The sequence below is a fragment of the Gopherus evgoodei genome, chromosome 1 (genome assembly GCF_007399415.2).
Source record: "Gopherus evgoodei ecotype Sinaloan lineage chromosome 1, rGopEvg1_v1.p, whole genome shotgun sequence".
In the NCBI taxonomy this organism is placed as follows: Eukaryota; Metazoa; Chordata; order Testudines; family Testudinidae; genus Gopherus; species Gopherus evgoodei.
The window spans coordinates 313,377,331-313,394,836 of NC_044322.1; the positions used below are offsets into that span (position 1 = coordinate 313,377,331).

The 17,506-nt window shown below is 38.6% G+C and overlaps 1 protein-coding gene across 1 annotated transcript; it reads left to right on the forward strand.

Annotated features, from left to right (window-relative positions):
* The first annotated feature begins 1,369 nt into the window (after positions 1-1,369).
* On the forward strand, positions 1,370-6,511 carry LOC115647351 (arg8-vasotocin receptor-like). Its single transcript, XM_030554191.1, has 3 exons — positions 1,370-2,285; positions 4,328-4,521; positions 6,367-6,511. Exons 1-3 carry the CDS (start codon positions 1,370-1,372, stop codon positions 6,412-6,414), a joined length of 1,158 nt encoding a protein of 385 aa, XP_030410051.1. The 3' UTR covers positions 6,415-6,511.
* Positions 6,512-17,506: the final 10,995 nt, after the last annotated feature.

The window sequence follows — 17,506 nt, forward strand, 5'->3', positions numbered from 1 at the left end:
AGTTTCTGTGATCCAACCCATCACAGATGCTACCTGCACTGACAGAAGGGCTTCTCCCACTGGTGTAGGTACTCCACCTCTCCGAGAGATAGTAACTATGCCAGCAGGAGAAGCCCTCCCATCAACATAGCACTGGCAACACCAGGAGTTAGGTTGATATAACTGTGTTGCTCAGGGGTGTAGAAAATCCATACCCCTGAGCAACACAATTATACAAAAATAAGTTGGTCGTGTGGATTAGGCCTTTGTTAGCCATGTGCCACCATCCCTAAGAATTTAGTCCAAGATGGAGACATAAAGACAACCAAAAAGGCAGCAAGCCCCACTTTCAAAATGGAGTTTGCAATCTGATACAGATACACAGAGAGTCCCCCATATAAAACAGAATTCATAAGCTATACTTAGACAAGATTCCTCAAATCATCAAAATAATTGACTCCACATGGAGAAGAGAAAAATATTAGACAGTTTACTTAAAAACCTTTAAACAACTGTACTGGTTGTAGGACTGGTGTTTAGAAGTGGTCTTATAGACCGCTATATCATTCATGTCTCTTCAGCAGCTGGATTTCCCACAGAATGTTCCTGCCCTCCATCCCATGCCCTGTCATTAAAACATCAGCAGGCTTGCAGTTGCAATAGATGTAATATATTCCATGTGTTATTTTTCTTTTTGCTTAGAAAAGAATCCAGTCTTCTTGCAATAAAGGATTATTTTAAACCATTTAAGTCTCTTCTTTTCTAGATCAGCTGACTGACATCTGAAAACAGAAAAATTAATAGAAAAAATCTCTTTCTCTTTGTGTTTGCAGCTTTTAGGATATGGTCTTTGTCTCAGGGATCCAAGAGGGTTAGAGTGACCATGGAGCCAGACTCAGGGACCTAACTTTTCCATCCACGTGTAAATATTTATGACTAAAATCCTTATTAAACTGAGGAATACAGTTCTGGTTTACATAACATTTATATTTGGAAAAGCTCTCATGAGTAAAAATATGTAAGTATGATTTTGGCTGCACTGAAATAAGTGATTTGATTATTTCAAGTCTCTGTGGTTCTCATTTTATTTATATATTTATCCCAATTATATTAGTTGTTTTCCTATTGGCTAAGACAACTACAGCCTACCAAATGATTATGAAGTTACATAAGACTCTATTTGAAGACTATATAATGCCTTTTTTTTCACTCTAGCAAGAAAGAGAAGTCTATCAAGATGCAGGTTTGCTGCTTCAGGTTCATTCATGCATGAAGATTTGTTTCAAGACACACTGAAACCTGAAGCAGTGCTGACATATTTATTAGCCCGTACTTCAGAGCTATCAACCTGAGTCGTGAGAACAGCTACTGTAAGTAGCTTCTGTGCACTATGAAGAATTTTTCAGTTCCTGTGCAAGCTAATGAATATCAGACTGAAAGCCTTTTTCCTCAGCTTGTCCTGAATTTAACAAATAAGTCAGATCCAGTTGGAAGACAAGAAAGAGATGAGCAATTAGCTCAGTTAGAGATTGCTGTGTTGGGAGTAATATTTATGACAGCATCTGTGGGCAATTTTATTCTCATACTGGTACTGTGGAGGAGAAGAAAGAAGTTATCTAGGATGTATGTATTCATGCTTCACCTGAGCATAGCAGACTTAGTGGTAGCATTTTTTCAAGTACTTCCGCAACTAATATGGGATATTACAGATGTTTTCATAGGGCCAGATGCATTGTGCAGAACTATCAAATATTTGCAGTTGTTGGGCATGTTTGCCTCTGCTTATATGATAGTGGTCATGACAGTGGACAGATATCAAGCAGTACGCTATCCCATGGTCACTTTCCAAAAGAAAAAGGCTCTTTGGAATGCTGCCATTTGCACCAGCTGGTCTATATCACTGCTTTTTAGTCTTCCACAAATATTTATCTTTTCCAAGACTGAAATATCTCCAGATATTTTTGAATGCTGGGGTGAGTTCATCCAACCTTGGGGCTTAAAGGCATATGTGACTTGGATTTTTGTAGCTATTTTCTTCATTCCCACAGCTATCCTTACCATATGCCAGGTTAAGATCTGCAAAATAATACTAATGAACATACATGTGAAAAAAAGGAATGAATTTGAAGCAATAAATCAGAAGCAAGTCCTGCCATTCCAAGCAAGCAGTATTAACTGTATTTCAAAGGCTATGATCAAGACTGTAAAAATGACAGTGGTGACAGTTATTGCATATGTCCTGTGTTGGGCACCTTTCTTCATTGTACAGTTGTGGTCTGTATGGTACCCCAGTGGCATTACTGAAGGTAAGATACTCCTTTTCTTATCAATAATTATAATAGACTACCACATTGCTACATTTCCTCTTTATATACACATATTGTTTAGGTTCAGCTATGTGTTATCATTTTATGTATGATTAAATTTGAAGGACTAATTTGTTTGCACACTGTATTAATGATGTATAGGGCCCTACCAAATTCAGGGTCCATTTTGGTCAATTTCACAGTCATAGGATATTAAAAATCGTAAATTTCATGATTTCAGATACTTAAATTTGAAATTTCATGGTGTTGTAATTGTAGGGGTCCTGACCAGTGTTCCTTTTAATTTTTCCCACAGATGTGTGGAATGAATTTTGTTATATGCACCAATATGGAGGTGATGTGCAGTGCAGAAGTAAGGATGGCAATACCGCAGCTCCCCTAAACTAAGCTTGTGACCTCCCCCACAGCAACCACCTTTTGGGTCAGGACACCCAGTTTGAGAAACACTGGTATCGCCTCATGAAAGCTGTATAGTATAGGGTAAAAGCACACAAAAGACCAGATTTCACGGGGGGAGACCAGGCGTTTTTCGTGGCCATGAATTTGATAGGGCCCTAATGATGTACAATAGCTGGTAATGTATTACACTGCATAATCAAAAATCATCTAGGGGGTTACTTAATGTGTATGTGTGTACACATGTACAAACATATGCTTTCAATAGACTTTTTTTCTGCTGGGAAGGCTAACCAAGATTAATTAGCATTTAATTATTAGTAAACAACACAGTCAAAATGTTATGAATTTTATCTGTACTAGCAAGAGATCAATATATATATTTAGAGATTTTAGAGATTATGGAATTACTTTTTTTGTATATTAGGGAAATTAGAGGCAATATAGCATTTTAGCTTTAACTAATAAATAAAATAATTATTCAAATTAATAAAATAAATATTTCTGGTTTACTATTTATAACAACAACACTATAAAACTTCTGAAGAGTTTTTGAATATTGAAAGGTTCTTAGCTGTGAAATATCTTCAGTGAACTATGGAACAATTACAAATTGTGTAAGGGTTGATATCTGTAACGAAAATAAAGCTAAAATGCAAAAGAATAAAATGCTGTACACTATATTAATATTTTCAAAATTATATTGCTACTCCTTTGTTAAAAACACACTCCCTATCAACTTCATTTCTAAAGTTCAGCTGTTGAAAGATAAAATTCGGATATAAATCGGACAAAATTATACTATAAATTTATAAAATTAGACTATAATTTTGTCTTCTGAAAAAGATCTCACGTTATGATCTTTGTTTTAAAAATTCTTACTACATGTATTCATTTCTGAGATGGTGCAGCATTTACATAGATTAAGGTAAACAACTACATTAACATTTAGATTTATATGGGGTAAGAAGAGTTATGCAAAAATATCTATTCCTGAAATACATCTTATGCATATGCAACTACAATGTAATATATACTGTAGATAGCTAGAGAATTACACTTGTTTATAACCATTGAATAAACTGAAATCTCCTAATGTTATTTTAACTTTTTCTCTATTGCAAAATGCTAAACTAATCCTACAACAGTTAAGGCAATTAATTTAAGAACAGGTACATCAAAGACAGGGCCGGCTCCAGGCACCCAGCATTCCAAGCTGGTGCTTGCGGTGGCAATCTGCAAGGGGCGGCAATCCCTGTTGTTTTGCCCCCAAGCAGAGTGCCAAATTGCCTCCGCAAGCGGTAGGGGCAGTCCGTGTGCCCTTAGGGCAGCAGGTGCGTTTCCGCGATGGCGGCAATTCGGCAGCAGCTTCTATGTTTAGATGTCTGGGGAGGCTTCAGCTAAACATAGAAGCTGCCACCGAATTACCGACGCTGCGGAAACGCGGCCTGCGCCCTAAGGGCACACGGACTGCCCCTACCGCTCGCGGAGGCAATTTGGCACTCTGCTTGGGGTGACGAAAACTGTAGAGCAGGCCCTGATCAAAGAGCATCAATTCATAAGAACATTACTACTTTCTGGCATGTCTTATTTACACTGATATCTCTCCAATTCTTTCATTCCAGGTGCAGCGTTTACCATTATCATGCTCCTGGGGAATTTGAATAGTTGTGCCAATCCGTGGATTTACATGTATTTTTGTGGCCACATTCCATATTGTGCCAAAAAGCGGTCAAAAAACATCTCAGCTCAGGAAGAATCTGTGATCACAGGAAGCATTAATTTGGTAGACAGGGAACCAGAAGAAAACCTAACTTGTGTATAAATATAAACTTCTTTTTGTTGCTTTGATACATTAATTACATTCAACTTTTATGTGAATATTTTAAACCTATCCTTTGTTATCTGAGGAATGGAGTGAGTTGAAAAATTGTCCTTCCCTGTATAAATATATTTTTCTTAAATATTGTAGCATGCACTGCATTACAAGAATTCCATTATTGTGCAAGCCTGACTTTTAACAGTTACATTGCACTATAAAATTCATATAACTATTGGCAAAGATATGTAGAGCTATTTTATATACTTCATTTTTGTCTACAAAAACTGCTTTTTGTTCTCTAATTTTGGATTGCCAACTAGTAGATTTCTACAAGAGTGATGAAAAATTGTGATATTGTTGAAAACGAGAATCCTATGATTAGATTTGAATGTGTGATATTGAAATTGAAGCATGAATAGTTCAGGAAAAATTTGGGGTAAATATTTGAGAAACCTTGAGAAGGCAGCAGAAAGTCACTAAAATCCTCTGTCAGCTTTAATTAAACACTTTATAACAGGGATAGGCAACTTATGGCACACGTGCCGAAGGCGGCACGCGAGCTGATTTCAGTGGCACTCACATTGCCTGGGTCCTGGCCACTGGTCTGAGGGGCTCTGCATTTTAATTTAATTTTAAATGAAGCATCTTAAACATTTAAAAAACCTTTTTACTTTATATACAACAATAGTTTAGTTATATATTATAGACTTATAGAAAGAGACCTTCTAAAAATGTTAAAATGTATTACTGGCACGTGACACCTTAAATTAGAGTGAATAAATGAAGATTTGGCATACCACTTCTGAAAGGTTGCCAACCCCTGGTTTATAAAAATGTGTCGGTCCTGGGGAGTTAAATGTCACAGTTTCTTTATACATTGCTCTTGCAACTCTGAACATCTGCTTTAGGTTCAAATAACATCTTGGGTCACAAGTGCTCAGGCACTATGGTAATGTTCTAGTGTAAGGAGAATGGTGACCTCATTGTAGTTCCCATTTATACATAATACAAAACAACCACATAGGACTAGATTCTCTATCAAGTCACCTGGTGCACAGACAGGTGTGCCGTGAATTTGCACCCTATCTAAACAGATACAGTGGGTGACTTTGAGCCATTTTTGAATTCTGCATATACTTGTGCAGAGTGCATTCAGACCTGTCCTGTCTCCTAGCACCCATCTGCTAGCACTGATTGTGCATCTAGGACAGGCAGCTTGACAGGTAATTTCTGAACCATATAGCACTCTATGGGCTTAGTAGCAAAGGAAAATAAATATTTCACCTTCATGGTAGAAATGAGTCACTTACCCAAGTATCTTTACCTAGATTGCTATTTGCTGGCTGAAGTGTGGATATTTTATGTAGATAGTTATTTCTTCCCTTTTTCAATGTCTGCAGTCTATTCAAGAGAGCATGGACTGGAATATTAGTAGGTCTGTCACAGGCCAAGACAGAGATGCATTGACAAAGGATCTCTGGGGATGTTTGCATATCATCTGCCTATATTGTGCCTAGCCCAAATCAGTGCTATTCTTCATTTTCATGAGTGCTAGCTAACATTCTCAAATGTTCAGGAAAAAAACCTATAAAAGTGTATTTGACACCTGCTCTTTTAATATTCTAAGACATAAAGAGAGAAAAAAGAGCTAGTGGGTATTTTAAGCACAAAATGTACCAAACACCTGGACCAAATCCTGTCAAGTGCTGATATACAGTGAGCATGTGTACACTGGCTTGATGTGTGGGATATTGATTGTATTTCCCATTAGTGACTGGCCTCAGTGATGATAGCAATGTACTATTTATAATTAGTGGTGTTCTCATTTATCTCAAATTGCAGATGTCAGTATTCTGCAGTGAAGGTCCAGGATTCAGACCCCACAGATGACTGGGTTTCTATATATGCAACCACTGAATGTCTACAATTCTCAATAAAATCAGCTCCCAGTGAGGATCTCTCATGGTATTTTAACCCTTTGGTTGTATGTTTCTGTCCTTTCTGTTTGGTTTTATTTCAGCTTGTTAAATTTCATATAACATCAAAATATTCAAATGAATATAAATATATATTACAAATATTTCTGTAATTAGTTTTGTCAGCTGGATTTTCAGAAAAATATGTATCATATTCAGTCAGTTTAAATTAACTATAGGTAATATCTGCACATAATCTGAAATATTAATATTGAAAAATATATTCCTAAATGATATTTGGTTGTTTTTCTTTGTTGACTTTTTGTTTGTTTTTGCAACTCAGGCACAAGGATAAACAATTTATTAAGAAAAAATGGGAATGATAATTGGAAATCATTTAAAAAAATACCTCATTAGATGCCCTAAAAGCCACAATCAAGGAAGAAGATTGTACTGGTTAAAAGAATACCTGGTTTAGAGGAGAGGTGAAGGAAGCTATACAAATAATTTAATAAAATAGAAGAAAGGGGAAGATGATAGTAATGAATATAAATCAGAAATTAGGAATTGTAGAAAATTGATAAGGGAAGCACAAGGACACAAAGAGCAATCTATGATCAACAGCGTTAAAGACAATAAGGAGTTTTTAAAATGTATTAGGAACCAAAATAATCCTGACAATAGTATTGGCCCATTACTGGATGGAAATAATAGAATTATCAATAATAATGCAGAAAAGACAGAAATGTTAAATAAATATTTCCATTCTGTATTTTGGGAGAAAAGATTATATAATCTCATCATACAGGGTTGATCAAACTCTTTCCATCTCACTAGTGTCTCTGGAGGACGTTAAACAAAAGCTACTAAAGTTAGATATTTTTCAATCAGAAGTTCCAGATAACTTGTATCCAAGAGTTTTAAAAGAGCTGGCTGAGGAGATTGCTGGAGCATCAAAGTTGCTTTACGATAAATCTTTGAGCAGTGGCAAAGTTCCAGAAGACTGGAATAAAACTACTGCTGTGCCAATTTTTAGAAGGGTAAATGGGATGACCTGGCTAATTATAGGCCTGTCAGCCTGACATCAATTCTGAGCAAGATAATGGAGCAGCTATTATGGGACTCAATAAAGAATGAAAGGAGGATAATGTAATTAATGCAAATCAACATGGGTTCATGGAAAACAGATCTTGCCAAACTAATGATTTTTTTATGAGATTACAGGTTGATACAGATAATAGTGTTAATGTAATATACTTAGACTTTTGTAAGGCGTTTGACTTAGTATCGGATGACACTTTGATTAAAAAATGAGAAATTAACCTAGTATACATTAAATAGATTAAAACTTAGCTAATTGATAGGTCTCCAAATGTAACTGTAAACAGAGTACCATCATCAAGTGGGTGTGTGTATCCAGTGGGGTTCCACAGGAATCAGTTCTTGGCTGTACCCTATTTAGCATTTTTATCAATGCCCAGGAAGAAATAGCACTAAAAAAGTTTGCAGATGACACAAAAATTGGGGGAGTGGTACATAATGAAGAGGACAGGTCGCGGATATAGAGCAATTTGGATCAACTGGTAAAACATTATGCATTTCAATATAGTTAAATATAAATGTATACATCTAGGAACAAAGAGTGTAGGCAATACTTAAAGGATGAGGGACTCTATCATGGAAAGCAGTGACTCTGAAAAAGGTTTGAGACTTGTCATGGATAATCAGCTGAACATGAGCTTCCAATGTGATGCTGTGGCCAAAAGGGCTAAATCAGGGTAATCTGATTGCAGACCGTGAGATGTTTTGCTTCCTGCAGCTCCCATTGGCAGGAATGGTGAACTGGGAGTGGGGCGTGTGGGGGGGCTGTGCCTGCGGATGGTCAACGTCAGCAAAATGTCTCACGGCCCACAGTCAGATTAACCAGATAGCCGCAGGTTGCCCACCACTGGGATAATGTGATCCTTGGCAGCATAAACAGGGGAATCTTGAATAGGAGTATAGAGATTATTTTACATCTGTATTTGGCACTGGTGTGATCACTGCTGGAGTACTGTGTCCTTTTCTAGTGCCCACAATACACGAAGGAGGTTGATAAATTGGAGACGGTTCTGAGAAGAGCCATGAGAATGATTAAGGGATTAGAAAACATGATTGATTGAACTCCATGAGTCTATTTAGCTTAACAAAGAGAAGGTTAAGGTGTGACTTGATTATGGTCTATACGTATCTACATGGGGAACAAATATTTAAGAATGGGCTTTTCAATCTAGCAGAGAAAGGTATAATATAACCCAGTGACTAGAAGATGAAGCTAGACAATTTCAGACTGGAAATAAGGCGTAATTTTTTTACGGTGAGAGTAATTAACCATTGGAACTATTTACCAAGAGTTGTGGTGGATTCTCCATCACTGACAATTTTTAAATCACAAATGGATATTTTTCTAAAAGACTGGTCTAAGATTTTTTTTGTTTCTCTGGCCTATGTTATACAGGAGGTCAGATTAGATGATCAAAATGGTCCTTCTGTCCTTGGAATCTATGAACCTATGTTGAAAATGCTACATATCTTTTCGAAAGTCTCAAGTTTTTGTTTTTGTAAGTTATATTAAAGTAAGTATGCCAACTGTACAAACATTATACATACTGAGCCAGATTCTTCGCTGGTGCAAATCAGAATAGCACCCGGATCATTCAGTGGAGCAGTGCCAGTTTACACTAGCTGCTTTACTATATATTTCATATATTCATAACTGGATTTACAAATAAACTTGTGGAACTAGATTTTCCAAGCTACAGTAACTCAATGAGTCCTGCTGAAGAAACTTCCTTTTTATTCCTCCATTTGGGAGCAAAATTAACTTTTCATATTTCCGATGTTCTGATTGAATGAATGAATTTGCCACAACATATTAAGAGCAGAGGTGACCCTTGTGCCTGGATGGGACACACTGAGAATGTCACAATCAGGGCAGATGCTCCCCAAATCTGGCAGATTATACTACAATTAGATTCACTAACCAGTATCAAAACTATGCTTCTTTGTTGCCAAACTGCTTAACAAGAAGCTAAACAGTTCTCTTTATGCATTCCAGCCTTGGCTCCCATCTAGACAACCAACTCTAATATAGTGAGAGGTTATTAAAACCCTATTCACCATAAATCATCAATCCCAAAATATCAGATGCATTACTCCCCAGCCCAATGAATATTTCAGATCATACCCAAATATATGCTTACAGCCAATCCTCAATAACTAAATCTAAGATTTATTAAGAAAAGGAAAAAGAAAGAAGAGAGCTAAAATGGTTAAAAGATCAATATACATACAAATAACTTTCAGTGTTCATAGATCAGGATCACAGCAGTGATGTTGTAGCTGCTGTTGTGTAAAAGTCTCTCTGGAATCAATTCAATAGGTTACAGTCCAATAGACAGTTCAGGTGTACAGTCTGTTAGAATTTCTCCATCCGAGTTCCAGGATAATCCAGGTATCCACCTGGAGACCTCAGTCCTACTGCTTAAACCTTCCCTGTTAAAGTTGAAGCAGACCTGAGATAAAAGGATCAGGCTCAAAGGTTTCTTTTATAGTTGAAGCAGGGTGGGTGCTGACAGGAAACTCTATCATAGTGGGCTTTGATGACAGTGAACCCACAGTTTGTGATCTCTATTCAATAGGTCCTTTCTCAAACAATACCTTTAGCAATAGACATGCAGTTCACAGATTGTTTGCTCTTTGGAATCACAAACTTCCAGGAGAGATTAAGACAATAATATTATTATACCACAAATCCCATCTAAATGATAATATCTCCTTTTGATCTCAGAGTCAATAGAATACAGTAATGAAACATTGTAAGACAAGAACAGGATTTAGCATCTACAAGCTAATTAGCTTACATTGTTAGATTTCTAATAGGATGCAGGTAAACATAGACATATTTAGCACTTACTCTTTGATTCTCTAACAATACAGACAAACAACTTAAATATTCTAATCTATTTAGCATGGCTTTGATAACTATCTACAAGGAATGGCCTTGTTCACCATTGCAATACTGTTTTGATATGTCCTTAAGCGTTGCTTACAAGTCAACCAGCTTGCTGATTGTTTAACCTTTGCTGGCCCAGTGCTACAAAGATTCAGTGTTTGTAATGTGTACAACAGAACAGTCCATCAGTGTTTTTCCTCAGTGTTTTTATTTCCTGAAGATCAATGTCATCTCTAAAATAACAGAAAAAAAAATACAACAATCAAGTTTTCCACTGCCAGAAAAAACAAAACAACAGTCTGGGTTATTCCATCAGTACTGAAGTGCCAAGATTACATCTATAATTACTCCCACTTCTGTTTCCTTAGCAGCTGCTTTATAGAGTTATCTGTTCTTTTCCTGGGGAATCTGATTGGACTGCAGTCTCCAGCCTGCCTCATTATCTTACCTCAAGTACTGGCATTAACTCTGCTGATGAAAAGGTTGTGACCCTGAACACTCATGCTGAAGTGACTTCCCTGTGCCATTTAGTTCACTATTCATGTGATCACCCACCAAGCTTTTTATCAGGAACCTGATATAACCCCTCATCTAATCCCCTGGACTTCAAGATGTACCTCTGATTTTGTGGAGCCAAACATAGTGTACTGTTGCTTCAAAGCTCTACCTACTGTGTGAAAGCACTGTTCAATCATCTTTTAAAGACCTGGTCAGCTGTTGAATCACCTCTGACACTTTGTTTCCCATCCTGGCAGATACACTTATCAGGTGTATGAGCCCATATATGTAAACAATTTAAGGGTGGTTGAAAATATTTAATTAACACTGTTTTTCAATGGAAATGTGGGTTTTCACCAAAACATTTTTTTTCATGAAAAGTGTCTGCTTTGGGTAGAAAATGTACATTTTTATTCAAAAAACGGTTCCATTCCTGTTGGAACTGTTAATAATATTTTAAATTATTAATGCTAATATGTGAAATCACTGCAGGGAGTGGGGCTGTGGACAGGGGCTGAGACTAGGAGTGGAGGTGGGAATGGAGCCAAAGCCAGGCTGCAGTGGGGGTCGGCAGCTGAACCGGTGGCCAGATGTGGCTGCACTGGGCCGGGAACAGAGCCGTGGCTAGTGGCCAAGGCTGAGGGATAGTGCGGGTCCAGATGCGGAGCCATGCCGAGGCTGGCAATGGGGCTAGGCATGAGGCTGGAAGCTGGGGACTGGAGCAGAGTTGGGGGCAGGGAGGAGCTGGGTAGCACTCCCTCCGGGGTCCCATGGGGACTGGCCTGGGCTCACCACACCCCCCCGGATGTTCCTCCATGCTCCCCTAGGAGGGGGTGCCCCACACTTTGTGCACCTCTCTCACAGGGTACGAGATATCTGAAGTACAACTCCCATGTGGCATGGCAGCAGCATATTTAGTTCCAAAATTTTACTTTTCAGATTAAAGTTTTTAGCTGAAAAATGTTTGGCTTTTGATTTTTCACCAAAGTAGAAATTTTCCACAGAAAAAAAATCCCAATTTTCTGACCTACTCTAAAAGTAATTCTTTGATGGGGCAAACAGGCCTCACACTGGCTATAAGAGGGCTAAGGAGAACCTGTGGGCCCAACTGACCCCAATCTACTATACGTGCAGCAAATATCAGGAATGGAGAGAGTAGGTAAAAAGAAGAGATCTAGGCTAGTTGAGTGTTGACTAGGAGGGAGAGCTTTTCTTTTCTTTTCTTTATGGCAGAGAGCCTGAGCTAGCTTGCCAGCTGGATAAGCCCCTGCTAGAAGAAACAACCAGAGCCTGGGGGAAATACGGACTGTTAGGAGACAAACCCTGAACAGAAGGGTGGGGTTGCACTGAAAGTTTGTTGGATGGCCCTGGCTTTAATTGGGGGACTGGTCATGGTTGGGAGGGAGTTTGTTCCTGATTTCCTTTGGACCTTAATAACCTGGAAAAGGTAGACATGAAGTGTGCCTTGTCTGGCAGGGGGAAGTACCCCTATCTAGGGGGAGGGATAGCTCAGTGGTTTGAGCTTTGGCCTGCTAAACCCACGGTTGTGAGCTCAATCCTTGAGGGAGCTACTTAGGGATTTGGGGCAAAAATCAGTACTTGGTCCTACTAGTGAAGGCAGGGGGCTGGACTCAATGACCTTTCAAGGTCCCTTCCAGTTCTAGGAGATAGGTATATCTCCAAATATTAAAAATAATTAATACCTTGGACAGAGACATACCAACTGAGACTTACAGCTGGCTGAATTGTGCCCCAAAGGGGGGCAACCTGGTTACAAACTCCCTTAAAATCAATGGCTGCCTGGCCTATGCAAGGACTGCAGCAAGAGTTTCACACTGCTGCATATTACAGCCAGGTCCCTTCTCCCCACCCACACAGTTAATCAGGATTGTCAGTCAATAGGGACTGTCCTTGCTGGTGACCATAGGAATTTGATGTTTTATTTTTAAAGGGAACAATTTAAGTAGATCACTGCTGTCACCTCTCAGCCTCTATTTTATGTGCATAATTCCACAGTGCTAATGATTGTCGCTAATGTTTCTCTGAAATTATATTGAAGGTTAGACTTCTTTCCTGCCAATTTTATTACCATTCCTTAGAGTTATGAGCAGCAGACAAAGGTGATGGATGATGATAAACAACCAATTCTTAAGTCTAACAAATATCGTGGGATACAGCCAAAATCTTGTTCTTAATGACAACATTCTGTTCTCATCACTAGGATTAGGAGTTGGCCATCAGTATGTACAAGAAACTTACATTATTATAAAAAGATGAACTATACACACAGTAAAACAGGATTGGAAATATTTTGTGTCTCATAGGAGGAAAAGCATAAATTATATTAAACCCAAACCATGTTAAATCTTATCTGCTGGCTCAACAATTGCTACAAGAGGCCTTACCATGTCTCAGTTGACCCAGAAGACAGCCTCCAGATATTTTTTCAATTATTCTGTGACTCACATTTCCAATGCTTCCCACTTTAGGAAGGAAAGAGAGAATTTGCTGTGGATTCCAGCTCTGAATGAAGCTATGCAGGATATTGCCATTTTCCCTTCCCATTCTCTCTGACCACCGCTTAGTAAGACAAAGCAACTACATATTTTCTTCTACTAGTAAATCACAGCAAACAAAACACCATCCAGCTTCCAGCTCGAGACTAGAGAAGGAGTGAGACTCCACCCAAAAGGTGTCTGGAATTTCCACCCTGTGTTACCTTGGAGATGTCATGAGAATAATTCCAAGTTCTGTTGTATCTTGCTGAACACTGTTACATCACAAGTCACAAGCTTTCTGTGAGTTCAAAATTGAAGTTTATATTTCAATCCATTTTCCTGCATTTACTATAATACTAAATTTTATTTTGCATTTAGATTGTCTAAGTAACTACATAGTTACAAAGTTTTCTAATAATGCAGAGATAAAATTTCTCGATACTTTAAATGACTGTTTCATGGAGCAGTTGGTATGGAAACCCACAAGGGGAGAGGCAATCCTGAGTGGAGTGCAGGAGCTGGTCCAAGAGGTAACTATAGCAGGACCGCTTGGAAATAGTGACCATAATACAATAGCATTCAACATCCCTGTGGGGGGAAGAACACCTCAACAGCCCAACGCTGTGGCATTTAATTTCAAAAGAGGGAACTATACAAAAATGAGAGGGTTAGTTAAACAAAAGTTAAAAGGTACAGTGACTAAAGTGAAATCCCTGCAAGTTGCATGGGTCCTTTTTAAAGACACCATAATAGAGGCCCAACTTCAATGTATACCCCAAATTAAGAAACATAGTAAAAGAACTGAAAAAAAGCCACCGTGGCTTATCAACCATGTAAAAGAAGCAGTGAGAGATAAAAAGACTTCCTTTAAAAAGTGGAAGTCAAATCCTAGCGAGGCAAATAGAAAGGAGCACAAACACTGCCAGCTTAAGTGCAAGAGTGTAATAAGAAAAGCCAAAGAGGAGTTTGAAGAACGGCTAGCCAAAAACTCCAAAAGTAATAACAAAATGTTTTTTAAGTACATCAGAAGCAGGAAGCCTGCTAAACAACCAGTGGGGCCCCTTGACGATCGAGATACAAAAGGAGCGCTTAAAGATGATAAAGTCATTGCGGAGAAACTAAATGGATACTTTGCTTCAGTCTTCACGACTGAGGATGTTAGGGAGATTCCCAAACCTGAGCCAGCTTTTGTAGGTGACAAATCTGAGGAACTGTCACAGATTGAAGTGTCACTAGAGGAGGTTTTGGAATTAATTGATAAACTCAACATTAACAAGTTACCGGGACCAGATGGCATTCACCCAAGAGTTCTGAAAGAACTCAAATGTGAAGTTGCGGAACTATTAACTAAGGTTTATAACCTGTCCTTTAAATCGGCTTCAGTACCCAATGACTGGAAGTTAGCTAATGTAACGCCAATATTTAAAAAGGGCTCTAGAGGTGATCCCAACAATTACAGACCGGTACGTCTAACGTCGGTACAGGGCAAATTAGTCGAAACAATAGTTAAGAATAAAATTGTCAGACACATATAAAAACATAAACTGTTGAGCAATAGTCAACATGGTTTCTGTAAAGGGAAATTGTGTCTTACTAATCTATTAGAGTTCTTTGAAGGGGTCAACAAACATGTGGACAAGGGGGATCCAGTGGACATAGTGTACTTAGATTTGCAGAAAGCCTTTGACAAGGTCCCTCACCAAAGGCTCTTACGTAAATTAAGCTGTCATGGGATAAAAGGGAAGGTCCTTTCATGGATTGAGAAGTGGTTAAAAGACAGGGAACAAAGGGTAGGAATTAATGGTAAATTCTCAGAATGGAGAGGGGTAACTAGTGGTGTTCCCCAATGATCTGGAGAAAGGGGCAAACAGTGAGGTGGCAAAGTTTGCAGATGATACTAAACTACTCAAGATAGTTAAGACCAAAGCAGATTGTGAAGAACTTCAAAAAGATCTCACAAAACTAAGTGATTGGACAACAAAATGGCAAATGAAATTTAATGTGGATAAATGTAAAGTAATGCACATTGGAAAAAATAACCCCAACTATACATACAATATGATGGGGGCTAATTTAGCTACAACAAGTCAGGAAAAAGATCTTGGCGTCGTTGTTGATAGTTTTCTGAAGATGTCCACGCAGTGCGCAGAGGCGGTCAAAAAAGCAAACAGGATGTTAGGAATCATTAAAAAGGGGATAGAGAATAAGACTGAGAATATATTATTGCCCTTATATAAATCCATGGTACGCCCACATCTCGAATACTGTGTACAGATGTGGTCTCCTCACCTCAAAAAAGATATTCTAGCACTAGAAAAGGTTCAGAAAAGGGCAACTAAAATGATTAGGGGTTTGGAGAGGGTCCCATATGAGGAAAGATTAAAGAGGCTAGGCCTCTTCTGCTTGGAAAAGAGGAGACTGAGGGGGGATATGATAGAGGTATATAAAATCATGAGTGATGTGGAGAAAGTGGATAAGGAAAAGTTATTTACTTACTCCCATAATACAAGAACTAGGGGTCACCAAATGAAATTAATAGGTTGCAGGTTTAAAACAAATAGAAGGAAGTTCTTCTTCACACAGCGCACAGTCAACTTGTGGAACTCCTTACCTGGATTAATTCATAGTGGCTAAGTCCATAAATGGCTATTAGCCAGGATGGGTAAAGAATGGTGTCCCTAGCCTCTGTTCATCAGAGGATGGAGATGGATGGCAGGAGAGAGATCACTTGATCATTGCCTGTTATCTTCACTCCTTCTGGGGCACCTGGCATTGGCCACTGTCGGTAGACAGATACTGGGCTAGATGGACCTTTGGTCTGACCCGGTACGGCCGTTCTTATGTTCTAATAATGTGTATCAATATTCCCTACTGCAATTTGAATTGATTAATTGGTGTTCTGCCCTTGGTTCATGAGACTAACTGATCCCCAGCCAATTTAACATCCCTTTACATTCCAGGTTTGAAACTCATTTCATTCCACTTAGTTTCATTATCTTTATTCAAACTTTCTTAGCCTGTCCTCATGGTTTTTTATTTCCAAGACTTTCCTATTTTGGTTGCTGTCCTCTGATTCTCTTGAATTTGTCATTGACTTTTTATAGCACTGTGGTGCCCCAAACTAAATAGTGATTTATGGTCTTGCAAGTGTTGAAAAGAGGAAAATCACTGAACAGAACGTGGCTGATCATGCAGTATTTCATGAGCTGCGAACCTGAATAGGAATCCATGGTGTCTGCTCTGCTGTTTGCTATGGAAAGAAACAATTCCAGATTACTTTTGGCATTCATAGAGCAGCTACATATGGTGGAATATCATTACTGGGCTCAGGAAACAGGCAATGAGTGGTGGGATTGCATCGTTATGCAGGTGGGGGATGACAAGCAGTGGCTGTGAAACTTTCAGATGCGCAAAGCCACCTTCCTGGAACTGTGTGCGGAGCTTGTCCCTGCCCTGTGATGAAAGGACACCAGAATGAGAGCTGCCCTCTCGGTGGAAGATTGTGCGGTGATCACTGGGTAGAAGCTGGCAACTCCAGACTGCTACAAGTCAGTTGTGAATCAGTTTGGAGTTTGAATCAGGGAGATTTTGAAGCAGCATTTTGACAATGAGTCCCAAAAATATGTCTTTATGTAATGCATTCAGCCAGGCTTTGTTTACTTGCCACATGGAATGACCCTTGTGATGATTACTTCCTGAGAGTATTCAGAGTAGCAGCCGTGTTAGTCTGTATCTGCAAAAAAACCAGGAGTACTTGTGCCACCTTAGAGACTAACAAATTTATTTCAGCATAAGCTTTCCATTCTATGCATCCGAAGAAGTGAGCTGTAGCTCACGAAAACTCATGCTGAAATAAATTTGTTAGTCTTTAAGGTGCCACAAGTACTCCTGCTCTTTTTCCTGAGAGTAATTTGTAGTCTTCAAATGTGCCACTTCCTTAGAAAAAAAGTATTTTTTCTCTAATATCTTTCTCAGAAATGGCTGACCCATTTTTGCTGAAACTTTCCCAGAAAAAATTCAGCCTGAATCAGCTATTCAGCATGGAAAATTTCAGTCCAAACAATTAAAGCTTACAG